The sequence below is a fragment of the Diabrotica undecimpunctata genome, chromosome 3, assembly GCF_040954645.1.
Source record: "Diabrotica undecimpunctata isolate CICGRU chromosome 3, icDiaUnde3, whole genome shotgun sequence".
In the NCBI taxonomy this organism is placed as follows: Eukaryota; Metazoa; Arthropoda; class Insecta; order Coleoptera; family Chrysomelidae; genus Diabrotica; species Diabrotica undecimpunctata.
This window is the reverse complement of record NC_092805.1, coordinates 163384612-163398961: the sequence shown is the minus strand read 5'-3', so window position 1 is coordinate 163398961 and position 14350 is coordinate 163384612. Positions and strand designations below refer to the sequence as shown.

General features: G+C 33.1%; 1 protein-coding gene across 1 annotated transcript in view; it reads left to right on the top strand.

Annotated features, from left to right (window-relative positions):
• LOC140437921 (uncharacterized) overlaps nt 1–7442 on the top strand; it is a 224775-nt gene extending 217333 nt beyond the window's left edge. The window contains exon 6 of the mRNA XM_072527709.1: nt 6822–7442. Within this exon, the coding sequence (XP_072383810.1) occupies nt 6822–6913 (92 nt within the window). The 3' untranslated portion in view covers nt 6914–7442. The remainder of the gene's footprint in view (nt 1–6821) is intronic.
• Nucleotides 7443–14350: the final 6908 nt, after the last annotated feature.

Below are 14350 nucleotides of genomic sequence, written 5' to 3'. Positions count from 1 at the left end.
GTTTATCGTTTCTTTAGCTGTAATGACTGATTAATACTCTTCATTTAATGATATTAATAAACTTTTCATCTAGTTTTGAACCAACATATTTAAATGTCTTCTATCGAACAACACAAACTGATTTCTAATTTTTTATTTCTTTTCAGTTTCAATGTTATTAATTCGCGTTTCAATGTTAATTTTGTAAATACTTTTTCTCCCGAATACGTTTTCCAGTTTTACGAAGTCTTTGTCCGTTACATATTCCACTCTAACGTTTTTACCTTTGAAATCTTTGAGTATAAATTCTGCTTTTTCTTTTGTTTCACTGTAATCTTGCTCTCTTTTCTCCAATACATCTGATATTTGCCTTTCTTCCAGTAATACAGTTACTCCAAATATCCAATTGTTAAAATTTGTAACAATTGTCATCTGAGAAACATTCACAATTACATTAGTCATTTAGTTTTTGTATTTCACATTTTTCTTTTTAATTCAATATTTTTGTCTCTGCTTATAACCATTTGTTTCCCAGTTATGGTAATTAAGAGTTCGCAGTAAATCATTTAAATACTTTATTCTATAAATATACAGTATTATACAGTAAGAAATAAAACTAAACATGTGCTACAATATTAAATAAGATTACAAGTGACATTTGACAACCGGACTTACTACTAACATTGTGAACCATTGTTGTCAAGTACAAAATTTTAATATGTGCTTCGACTTACATGCTGTTAGGTTTATCTTATTATTGATATAAGGTGGAATGCTCGAATAAATGAACTTTGATCAAATGAAAGGCAGATATCGAGCACAGTTTATTAATTAAATCTTGCCCAAGTACTTTCGCTTCCTAGAGCATCTTCAAGGGCATCTGAATTAAGCCAAGATGGACTTATTACCTGTTTATCATAAAAATTGTTTTAAAATTTAAGTTAATAATTAATTAAACTAAAAAGAACGACAATAGATTATAATTTTTACAAAACATTTGAACCATCCCTCGTATCTGCTGTTTAGCTTAAGGAGTCTACTTAATAACCCACATGACATATGAAAAAACACACTTCCCTACCCTTTAAAAGATTTTCCGACAATACCAGCGTGCGTCCTATTCGTATCCGTATCAAATTTCTTGTCTTTGGAGTTTTCTTTTTTCATGCCAAGGTTTATCTCTTCTATGTATTGTCAGAAGGCCTCGTACGTCACTGCCGAAGAATTACGAGAAAGGCGTATTATCTAGAGCCGATAACATTGTCCCAATGTCTAGAAACACGTGTGCTGATATTATCGTAAGGCTCTCAGAGCTCAGAGACGGCTTTCTAGATTTCTTTGCCCCTCAGGCTAATTTCAGATGAGATTTTTGATTTAGGGTTACATAAAAAATATAAAAATGGATGTTAGGATTAAAAATCACATATTGTCGAAATTTTGCTTAAACTGATTGAACTTGTTTTAAAATACATACATATATAATATTTAACGCTTGAAAACTGTGACAAATTTAAGGAACAATAAAAAACATTATACTATAAGGGTGCTCTTTAAAAATTGCGAGAGTTTTATTAAACTTAGACTTAACTTAGGTTTAAGTAAGAATCTAATAAAATAACTGGCTGTATGGATGTTTCGATGGTAATTCTTTTAAGAATGAGTTTGCTATAATTGTTAATTAACAAATGTACAAGGCGTTTATCTTTATCGTATACGTACTAGCATAGATATTCATAAACCAGATGCAAAAGACATGCGACAACTCTTCTACCCAACCTTTTGTTATTCTCTGACCACTCTGAGTTACCAAGAGCATATGAGATAGTCTGTAGGCCCAAACTTAATGTCAGTTCGTAAATAATTGTGCTGTAATTTAGACAGTATTATGCGTTTATTGTAGTGCGCATAACACGTCCAGTAGTGGACGTAGTGGACGTCTAAGCTTCAACAATGTATTCCAAATAAACGGTACAAATTTGGAATAAAATTGTAAAAATTGTGTAATTAAGGCGGTTATCCATATAACTTAAAAGTATACACTCAGATGTAAAAAAACGCAACTGATAAAATTTTGGTCAAATTCAAAGTATTTCAATTTCTTTATTTTTAGCCCTATTTTGATGATTTTTTTAGCACACCGTGTAAAATTTTTTAAAATTTTAATTAAGTGTAGTGAATTTTTTAATAAAATTTTGTATTTGACTTATTATACGGGGTTAATCGAAAGTTGATTTTTTATCCTAACTTTGAAACATCCTGTGGAATAATTCCGTCAGCGGATTTTTGTAAAACCTTGTTTTTCAGTTGCAACCATGTATTCAAAGTATTATGTTTTTTGTTTCATTTGAAAATATGAATTGGTTCACTTTTAGGAGCAAAATGACTTTGCCACCCACAATTTACCATTTTTCCTATTATTTCCATTATCTTTTGTATTAATGTGTAATACGACGATGGGGGCTCTGGTGACTGATATCGAAGGAATGTCATAGCGATATTCCAGAATCACTGTATTTAAATAATGAATAAAAGCAAGGACATGATCTTGATTTTGATGAACAATGATAACAATAACAAAACATAAAACAACATCTTAAATGTAACTTAACCTAAGTACGCAAATAACAAAGAAAAACTACCAAAAAATAACTCTGTATTGCCTCCCCTATCCTCTATAACTGCCTGTACACATCAGCTTATGCTGTTTATGAGGTTGAGAATATCATATTGCTGGATGTTTTGCCATTCATCTTCTAGAGCCAAGCAAAGTTCGTTAATTGAGGCTGGTGCGACTTCGCGACCTCTAATATGTCCCAAACGTGCTCTAATGGGTTTAGATCTGGCGTACACGCTGGCTAGTTCATTTTAATAATACCAACTTCCTCTAAATATTGCGTGACACACATTGCAGAGTGGAGTCGAGCATTATCTTGCATTAATAGAAAATCATCGCCGATATATTGAGAAAAGGGTACTACGTGATTCGCTAAAAAAAATTTCCTAAATATACCGATGTGCTGTCAATAAACCCTCAATAAATATCAATTCAGTGTGCGCCTCTTGGGATATTCCTGCCTATACCATCACCGAACCCCCTCCATGGCTAACACGAGGACTGAAATCGCGCTCCGTAAATCTCTCTCTAGTTCGACGCCATACTCGTTCTCTTCCATCTGATGAGTGAAGACAGTACCTCGACTCATCCGTAAAAATAACATTACTCAATTGTCCTAAGTTCCAATGTAAATGTTCCCTGTAAATATTTTTTGACGAACTGTAAATACACTTTCATTATTGCCTCGAATCTCTTAAAGCTGATTTCTTGTTTGCACCGCTGTTAAATGACAATCCTGCAAAGCGTTGACTCGTATAAAACGATCATCTAAAGTAGTAGGTTTGCGCTTTTTGACACTTCTTGCTTTACGCTTGTTTGTTCCAGTTCGTATTAAACGTTCCACTACCCTTTGGATTGTAGAGCGATGAGTGTGTAGTACTCTAGCCACATATTCATAATTTCTCCCATCTTCAACCAGAGCAACGGCTTTCGCACAACCTTCGACACTAAGAACCATGATCAACAATAAGTAAACATAATGTAAGTATAAAATTAAAGACAGTCAAGATTTCCCTTCACGCAAAAATAGTCTATGTATCTGTTGATACGTATTTCGCTTTAATAAAGCTCATCAGAACAGTTATTCATAGGCTTTCTCAACGTGAAAATAAATCTTTTCCTGTCTTTGTGAAGCAACGATAAAATGGCTTCGAAACGGACGCAATAGCGACATCTGATATTAAATCCGTAAAATAGTTTCGAAACACAATTCAGATAACTGCCTTAATCTGAACCTTCTATAAATGCAAGGTATAACAGACGCTGATAAAGATGTTAATAGAGACATGGGGAATCTAAAATTTGCATTCCACGACATGTCTCCTCAGCTAAGCAGAAATCGTTAGCGAATTGGTTTCTTGTACTCATACAGAGTAGATCCAAATAAAAATAAAATTAAAGACAGTCAAGATTTCCCTTCACGCAAAAATAGTCTATGTATCTGTTGATACGTATTTCGCTTTAATAAAGCTCATCAGAACAGTTATTCATAGGCTTTCTCAACGTGAAAATAAATCTTTTCCTGTCTTTGTGAAGCAACGATAAAATGGCTTCGAAACGGACGCAATAGCGACATCTGATATTAAATCCGTAAAATAGTTTCGAAACACAATTCAGATAACTGCCTTAATCTGAACCTTCTATAAATGCAAGGTATAACAGACGCTGATAAAGATGTTAATAGAGACATGGGGAATCTAAAATTTGCATTCCACGACATGTCTCCTCAGCTAAGCAGAAATCGTTAGCGAATTGGTTTCTTGTACTCATACAGAGTAGATCCGAATAAAAATAAAATTAAAGACAGTCAAGATTTCCCTTCACGCAAAAATAGTCTATGTATCTGTTGATACGTATTTCGCTTTAATAAAGCTCATCAAAACAGTTATTCATAGGCTTTCTCAACGTGAAAATAAATCTTTTCCTGTCTTTGTGAAGCAACGATAAAATGGCTTCGAAACGGACGCAATAGCGACATCTGATATTAAATCCGTAAAATAGTTTCGAAACACAATTCAGATAACTGCCTTAATCTGAACCTTCTATAAATGCAAGGTATAACAGACGCTGATAAAGATAATGTAAGTGTTAATATGGCATAATACAGTCACCAAAGCCACCTCGTCGTATTACAAAATAACTCCAAAATAATCATAATTAAAAAAGTCCTAAATTGTGGGTGGCAAATTCATTTGGCTCTAAAAAATGATCATCATCATCATTTGGCTCTACAATTCTATGTAAGTCTTGGCCGCGTTTACTATTTTCCTCCATTGTTGTCGGTCCTGAGCAGCTATTTCCTATTGCTGTATTCCCATTTTCGTAGATCACTGGCCACTGCGTCCTTTCATCTCTTTCTTTGGCGACCAACTGACCTTCTGCCATCGGACCTTTCCCAGAATGTGGCGTTCAGAAGTCTTTCGTCACTCGATCTTAGTACGCGGCCCGCCCATCTTATTCGGTTTTCTAAAAAATGAACCAAGGCATATTTTGACATGAAACAACAAACAATATGCCTAAGGGACATGGCTGCAACTAAAAAATAAGGTTTTACGAAAATTTGGAAATGAAATTATTCCACAGGATGTTTGAAAGTTAGGATAATAAAACCACGTTTTAACTAACCCCGCACAATCAGTCAAATATAAAATTTTATCAAAAAACTGACTGTACCAAATTAAAATTTATAGATTTAGACATAGTGTGCTAAAAAAATCATCAAAATATTTTAATCAACAAATAAAAAAATTGAAATACTTTGGATTTAACCAAAATTTTCCCCGTTGCGTTTTTTTTGCATCTAAGTACATATTGCGGCAAAGATAAAACTGGTGATAAAAATATTTCATTAATACTAATACTGTTTTTCAGCCTTCTAAGTGAATTTATTCTAAAACACATTATTGCTTGTTCAGCAGCAATACTTTAATTGTTCCTCAAACCTAATAATTTTAAGTACAAAACCATAGAAGTGCCCATGGAAAGCAACAGAATGATTTCGTTAAAAATAAAACGAAACATTGTATAAACGTATAAATAAAACTAGTTTGATACTTACATGCATTCATATTACTGTGAAAAATCTGAACAAATAATAATAAAAAATATTCAAAGTTAGTACTTTCCGATGAAGGACGAAGGGTTACTATTTTAAATAAGTGATGAATTCGACCGTTACCTGATGGAAACTTTTTAGGGTTTTTAACACTTGCACAAAATTTATTTTAAATTATTATCACTGCCGCTGTTTCGACCAGAGTGCCTTTCACAAGTGATCTATTTTTGGTATGTGTTTACACTTTATAGTCTTTAACTAAATAATTTGTAGAGAGGAGAACTGTTTGTATCAATTTGGTCATTCATAATTATGTCTATATTTTTTAATTTGTTTATTTCCATAGATTCATAATTCTAAGGATAGCCTAAGACCTTTATTTTGAATGTGAAGAATTTGAAATTCGACATTAAAAGAATGATTAAGGTCTGTGAAATGTGTACGTAGAATCTATTTTCCTATTATTGAAAGCCCTTTTATGTTCTGCTATACGTTAGATAAAAGTTCTACCAGTTTGTCCGATGTAAGTTTTTGGATAGACGCCATATTTAACATGCCAAAAATGCTAAAAAATAGTGTCATTATCAGAGAAATATTTGTATTTTGAAGATTCTTACACTAAAGGCAGTTGTTATAAGTTGCTTATTGTAATAAATATCAAAGAAATTTGTTTTTCTGACGTTTGTTATGCACATTCCCGTAAAACGAGGTCTTGTAGATGTGTCCGTTCTAGTCAACTCTTTAAAAAGCAAAAGCTCCTTCCTAGGATTATACAGATCCTAGGGTGTAACATTCTGGTTAAAATTCTGTGTGATTTAAATTGAAATACCAAATATGTATTTTCAAATAAAACAATTTAAAGTAGTTTATACGAAAATCAATAAAACACAAGTTTGTTGTAATCGAAATTAATCAATATTTTTTCGGTTAAATTGTATACAAACACTTAATTTTTAAAGAACTTAAAAAGCTGATGAAAACTTAGAAGCAGGTGGATACAATCCCTAATAAGAAGGTGCATAGAATGGTGAGGCAGATTTAAAAAATGTCAGCTAACCCTAACTTGCTAACTAACCCTAACACAAAATTCGTTAGTTATAGAAAACGACATATTTACTATTTACAATTAAAACCTGTATTCCGTGTCCATTATGGTTATTCTTTTTGTTTCAGCATCATCAAGTCAAGGAGCGTTTTTTCTGAATGCGGCGCTGCCCGCTCTATGCTACATACTAGTGTACATGTCTTCTTCAACTTCAAGATAATTTTTCTGCTATTCGCATAAAGTGACGATCATACTCGTCGACAGGAAAATATAAAAAAGCCAAAGACACTGAATATGTGAGTAAAACTTTTTTGATTATTCGCTGCTTTGAACATTCCCTTTGTATATTTTCTGTTTACCGTTTGTTCTTTTCATCAATGTAGTTTCATATGGCACTAAATTGTTTCCATTGTAACGTTTTCCTATGTAAAAAAGTACGAAATCAAATTTAATGTAATTTTATTTTGGAAATTAAATAAGTTAAAACCATATTAAAAAAAAAACATAATGGTATTTATTTATTTTTGCTCATAGCACCAAGGTATAAAACGTAAAGAAAATATTGAAATTTCACGGAAATTACTCTAAACATTGAAATACTACTACAATAAAAAAAATGTACTTAATGTGCAAATCAGCTATTGATAATAAATTATCCAATTATTTAAACCAAAAACACAAGTAACCGCTTTATTATCTAAAAAAAATACCTATCTAAAAAAAATAATTTTAGTTTCTTTACATGGATCTTTTCCCGCTTTGTGGTATGTGGTAGTATTTGCATGTTGTAATATCACATATTATATATATATATATATATATATATATATATATATATATATATATAAATGGCAAGTAGTTGAATATGAGATTTCAGTGTTTTTATTTACTATTTTGTTACAAAAAATTACCAAAAAACATGATATATTTCTTTGATCGATTAGTCTAGTCTGGTCTAGCATTTTATTGGAACGATTCTCTTCATAATTACTCATTTTTCAGTAGATTTGTGAGTAGGGCCAATATTTGGCAGCGATATTTTATATTTACCAGCAAAGTCGTTCAATAAAGGTTTAACAAAAGAACTTCTTCCAATAAACTAAGCTAGTCTTTAAGAACATTGTATTAAATATACTTTTATTATTTAGATTACTTTGAAATTATTAATATACTTTTACTTGTCGTGGATAATTAGCAAAAAAGGGTCACAAAAACAATCTCGAAATTATCTTTAGCAGAATTACATATATTAGAATTATAATTTGTTACACAACAAAGAGCCATGGAAAGGCAAATGCTGAATATCAGGCTATCAGACAAGAAAAGAAATTCTTGGATCCACAACAAAACAAAAGTGACCGATGTATTAACGCAGATAGCAAAACTTAAGTGGAAGTTCGCTGGACATACCATAATACAGAAAGACGACAGATGGAATAAGATGATTATACACTGGAGACCCTATAGTTACAAACGAAAAAGAGGAAGGCCACAAATTAGATGGTCAGATGATTTGAAGAAACACGCAGGCGCGACGTGGATGCAAACTGCCTACAATACAGAGACGTGGAAGAAGGAAGAGGAGGCCTATGTCCAAAATTAGACCGCAAGGGCTGTATAGATAGAGATAGATTGTTACACATTATAACGTAATGAATGATTTTAATATGTTAAACTTGCATATCGCAAGTAATCATTTTCATATTTTGTCACGACGGTGACAACTTTAATTTTTCTTCGGCTTTTCTCCACTTTACTCTGTCGATTAGAGCTGTTCTATAATTTCTTGTCATCGCAGGCTGTTATTCACTTACCAAGGAACGCATCGATGGTATCGCCTGAGTTCTATTGGAAGATTGACTTGGAACACCGTCCATGCGTGTCCACAAACGGGTATGACACCCAATCCATAGATATGAGAGGTCCTCAAGTCATCGCTCTCAGTCTTATCTCAAACAACTCGGAAAATGCTCCCTAGAATATCCCACATTACAACTTTAGTTAGGGTTGTGCCTGTTACTGAGTTTTTTATGAACATTTGACTATATGCTTCCCATCGAATCCACGCGACAGATTCGATAGATAAGCAGCTACTGGATAATAGATCTATGTAATATTAGTCCAACACACATGCTATCAGAAGTGATAAATCTAATATTTACCATTGAAATGGTAGGTCCAGTCACTTCCTGCCTAACGAATTTTACTTCTTACACATCGTAGGCGCGCAGGCATACTGAAGTACAATAACCAAGTGCACATAGCCAACTGGAACGTGATGGCCAAGAAGAAAGTAAAGTCATCAAATGAGATGATGCATTGACTGAGAAACGCACCTAAGGACTATAACGCCACCACTAAAAAACAGTTTTGTCTTTAGATCAAAACTTGGTAGTTCTCTACCTTTGCAAATTTTTGTTTAATAAATTTCACCAACTGCTAAAGAGTATTTAGATGGGGAGATGTTATCACACACTATCAGTGACTAACTAGTGAGCACGCTGATAACATAGCTTGACCTCACGGCCCTCCTATTGGCCGACTGACTTGAAAAACTCTTCTGTGTATCTGAGTCTGACACCCAATGTATAAATGGGTCTTACACTTAATGTATACATTCAAATTTGAGTGATTTACAGTTATCTTTGGTTTATAGGGGATCTTCCAAAGTCTTTGTATTACCTATTTACCTCGAAAGCTGCCCACTATTCTCGACTCTTGGGTCAGTTGTTATTAAGGAGCTATTGTCTTATTCGTTCTCCCTCTACAACTTTTCCACTAAATTATCTGCGAAGTATCTATCTTTCCAATGCTTCGAATCTGTTCTGTATGATTTTATTCTTAGTCCATGTCTGGGCATCGTATAGCATTGTGGTTCTAATTATAATAGTTTTGTATACTCTTATTTTTGCATTATAAGATATATCTTTAACCTTAATTATTTTTTTCATGGCTTTAGCACATCTGTTACTCTTAGTCAATTTCAAGTTGATTTCAGTTTCTTCCTTACATATCTGATCAATAAGGGTACCTTAGTACATTTATTCATCCACCTTCTCAAATTCTTCAACTAATCCATTCTTCATCTTTAATTTAAAGGAACCCCTGGTGTTTATTTCTTTTTTGCTCGAGATTTTCATATACTTAAATTTATTAATATTAACTTTCAGTTTCATTTTAGAGCTTTCCCAAATCAGTCTTTTTGCTATACTTGCTAGTTCTTTTCCATCCCTTGCAATGAGAATCACATCATCAACGTACGCTAAGCATTGGTGCTCTTTGTAGAAAAGAGTGCCGAACCTATTTATCTCACTATCTCTTACAACTTTTTTTAAAACCGTATTGAATAGCAAGATAGGCCCAACGGGTCTGCTTGGCGAACATCTTTTTTCACTTCGAATTCTTCTGAGACTGTACCCTTGCATCTCACAGCACAATTGTGCATTTAGTTTTATCTTTCTTTTTATGTATGGGAATTATAATTTAATTGTTCAATTCTTTGGCGTTTCTTCGGCATCCCACAGTTCTACTATTAGCTTACGAAGTTGGTTTGGTAAAGTCTCTCTTCCATATTTTAAGTTCTCTGCTACAATGCCGCTCTCCCCCGGTTTTTTTTTTATTTTTCATATCTTTTGCTATTTCTTTAATTTCTTCTCTTCTGAGCTTTGGTATTTCTGCTACTACTATTTGGGGTTTGGGAATATTATAATTTTCTTCAGTAGTCACTCCGGTCTTCGAAATATTATTTCTATCTTTCACATATTTGGTCTTCGTCCACTATCAGGTTTCCTTGCTTACCTTTTACATTCATGGTTAGTAGCCCTATTTTGTTTGTCATAGATTTCTTGTATGTCTTTTTGATAATCCTTCACTACCTCAATATTCCACTGTGTTGGAGATAGTTTTATATCCACACCATTTAGTCATAATATTCCTAGGAAATCGATTAGTTTCCTGTGTAGTACTCTGTTAAACGTTTTCTCGAAATCACTGAAACACACTTACACGTCGCAGTTGACATCTCTGGCTCTCTGTAATAGAACTTGCCAACTTAAATGTGCTTTTCTCTTTCCAAGTCCTGCTCTGAATTTATTAATAGTAAAGAAGGGATTGCTTATACCGGCAATCACTCGTTCGTTAGAGCTTTGTTAGGTATTTATCTCGTTGCAGGGTGCAGCGAGTGCAGGTGAAGTTAAGTCGGCTTATTATATACAACGCAACGCATAAGTATACAAAATTTAACAAAGAATTGTAATTAAGGTAATCAAACCTTAATCCATCACGGTTTTTATGAAAATTATACATTCTGGAATCTGACGCTGCGAATAGCATTTATAGTGAAGTAACATTGTGTAATTTGTGTTTATATTTTGTTTTTTGTTTATATTTTTTTTTGTTTATATTTTTTTTTGTTTAAACTTATATACAATTTGTTTGCGATGAAAATTTAAATAAATATATACTCTGGAAATGGCTTCATTTTGTAATGCTGACTGTTGCTGACTTTGTAATGCTGATTTAATCACTTTAATGGTTAGGTTACATTAGGACACTCGTTGTATTCTATTTTATTTTTGTTTTAATCGCACATGTGCAAAAGTTTATATTGAAGTCAAGAAAGCTTCAATATATATCCCAATTCAAGGCAAATATCGATTTAACTGAATATTTGATGTATGTTGTTATAATGTAATCTTAACTTTTGATTTTCCTTGAACGTTTCTTTAAGTGTTTTTATCAGTGTAGTGGAGTGTGGTAAAATTCTAATTATAATATTATTCTATCTGTAAGTACACATACTTATCGTTTATGAATTCTGTTAACCTTCCACGGCTGGCTCTTATAATCTGGACACTGCGGCTGGCGCGCGAAGTATTTGTCCGGATATTTTTGTGTCAAACCGTTTGGCTTAAATTTATTCTACTATCTTCGGAAATGATTTAAGTAGATGTTAATCAACTACTTGAAAATGATAAAATACAGCTTGAGCATTTATTCTCAGTAAAATGTTATAAAATTTCAAAATATGTAATATCGGGAATACATTCTGAAAAAAGTTTTAATGTTTGCTAAGAAAATACATATATATTGTTTAAATCTATTCAAAAAAAAATATCCTCAAAACTATCTGGGCAAGTATAGACAGTGTGATCACCACACATAAATTTTCCACATTGTTTGCATTTGCGAGTGGTAGGTCTGTTTTTTATTCTGTCGCAAAAGTCACATTCGCCTCTACTACCTTCTGGAATATGTCAAGGGTGATTTACAGGACATAATATGTGGTATATTGGCTTGACAAGCACGAACGTTATGTTGCGGTTGACTCAGAGCGAATGCTAAATTGTGCAAAAACTGTCTTCGTGGTAAACGCATCTCATTATTACAATAGAAAAGGACCATGGAGTTTATACCAACTACATTTAGCATGGAATAAAAAATTACCAATAGCCATCGTCCAGTATTCCTAGCGCAGTCATAGGCAGCACATAACTTGTCTACTGTGTCAACTCCCCCCTTTGTAGAATTGTAGTCAAGAATAATTTCGGGTTTTATGGAATCCTCATCAATTGTATCGTCATGATGTAAACTAGACAGAAGGAGTACGTTTTTTATTTGTTTTTGGTATATAGGACACCAAAGTTATATCATCATAAAAAGCAAACATGCTGGATCAAATAGATCTGCTTATGGGTTTAGAAAATAATAATAATAGTCTCCCGTTTTATACCGCTGTCGCGGCTTTGGGAGTATAGCAGGGTAGTCTGCTATATCTAGGGCCTACGGTATACAAGGAAGGTAACATGGCCAGTGCTACGCTTCAACCGTCTATTATTACCCCTGGTTTTACCCAAGGTACTCATTTTTATTCAGGCTGAGTCGACCTGGGGCCTAGAGACATTTTTAAAATGTCTAGATGTTCTTGCCGGTGGTGGGATTCGAACTCTGGACCACCGGCTTGCGAGGCAAGCATCCTACCGCTTGCGCTACGCAGGCCCTGGGTTTAGAAAATTCATGGGGTAATTCCTTCTTATGCTTACGACACGTTCCTAGAAATGTAAATTTGTAACCACGAAGCAAGATTTGGATTATTGGTATGCTTGAAAACCAATTGTCCGCAGTAATGTTCCGTTTTGTTCCTCTTAGAAGCTCACAATCTCTTTACCACTTCCGATTGAGAATTATTTACAACAAAAGGATCTGGTGGTTGTTGCCCCAAATATGGCTCCAAATTGCAGGTGTCAAAGGTCTTGGAATCTGCTAGCACAAAAATTTTTAATCCATATGACAATATACTGTTTAAATCTGCGTATTACCGGTTTTGCAATTAAAAGTAAACATTTCAAAAATCTCTCGTATGGGACAAAATTTATCTAATACATTGTTTCTACATCTAATATAAAGTTTTCTTTCCTCACGTGAATCTAGATTATCAAGCCTTAGGTGTTGTAGTAAAAATTTAAATCGGTACCTGGACATTGTTAGTCGAAACATCTCAATCCATGTACTGCTTTTATTCCAAAGTTCGTCTGTGATTAACCTGCCACTTTTCAAAACACCTGCTAAATACAGTAAACCAATAAAAGTACGAATTTACGAAGTTTCATCCATTTAGTAGTTGTGTCTTTACCAAGGAAAAAAGGCCCAGCAGAGACCATCAATTCAGCACAACATCTATATTTGCCACGGACTAAGATAAACAGATTATCTGCATAGCCCAGGACTTGATGTTTCTCTCTTGTCTAGTTACCAACCGATTCATGATCAGATTCCACAAGAAAGGATATAATATGACACCTTGTATTGATATTGTATTACTCAGTAATGTGGCATAATTACGGCTCTTCAGCATTCAGTCTTTTTAGCATTATTTTCAAATCTGCAATTACTTACTTATTTTTAAATTTTTTTATGTATTCTTTTTATATTTTAAAGAAAAGTTTTAAGTTGATGGCCCATAAGTACAGTGGTTTGATATTCTCTGCAGTATTTTACATTTTTGTTTTCATTTTTCAGTATTGGTATTCAGAAATAATTTGTTTTTTCTTGTTAGTTTGACAATGTGTACAATTCTGCAGCTTTGAATTTGTATTATAAATTTTTTCGCACTATTTTATTGGTAATGCACGGCTCTGTAGAGCAATTACAGAATTAATATGGCCTTTCTAATTCCCTTTTTTTTTCATCTATGTACAAGGATTGTTTGTTGTGCTTTTAAAAAAGTTACACAAATATTTGGTGTTTTTATTTTTTGCCCCTAAAGTATGAATGTATTAATCACAGGATTCATTAGTAGATCAAAGACTTTATAGAGCAAGCACAGTACGTAAACAATGAGAGTTATTACATGATTTTCATATAGATTACATAAAGTGATTAATACGCAGGGGAATGAGATATTCATTTCATAATTGTAAACAAACATATGCGTTACGATCAAAAACAATAAAAATTAATTGTTAGAGCCATTTTATGGTTAAAATTTTAACGCAACCTTTCAAAGTAATTTTAATTATAATGTAAAGCTAAAAGTATACGTTTGATACATTGGTTCACTTAAAAAAATGAGCAAACTGATCAGAAGATATGACATTAACAGCATAATAATGTTTTTTTTTATTATTTTCGTTTACTTTCGCATATTACCCCCTAAACA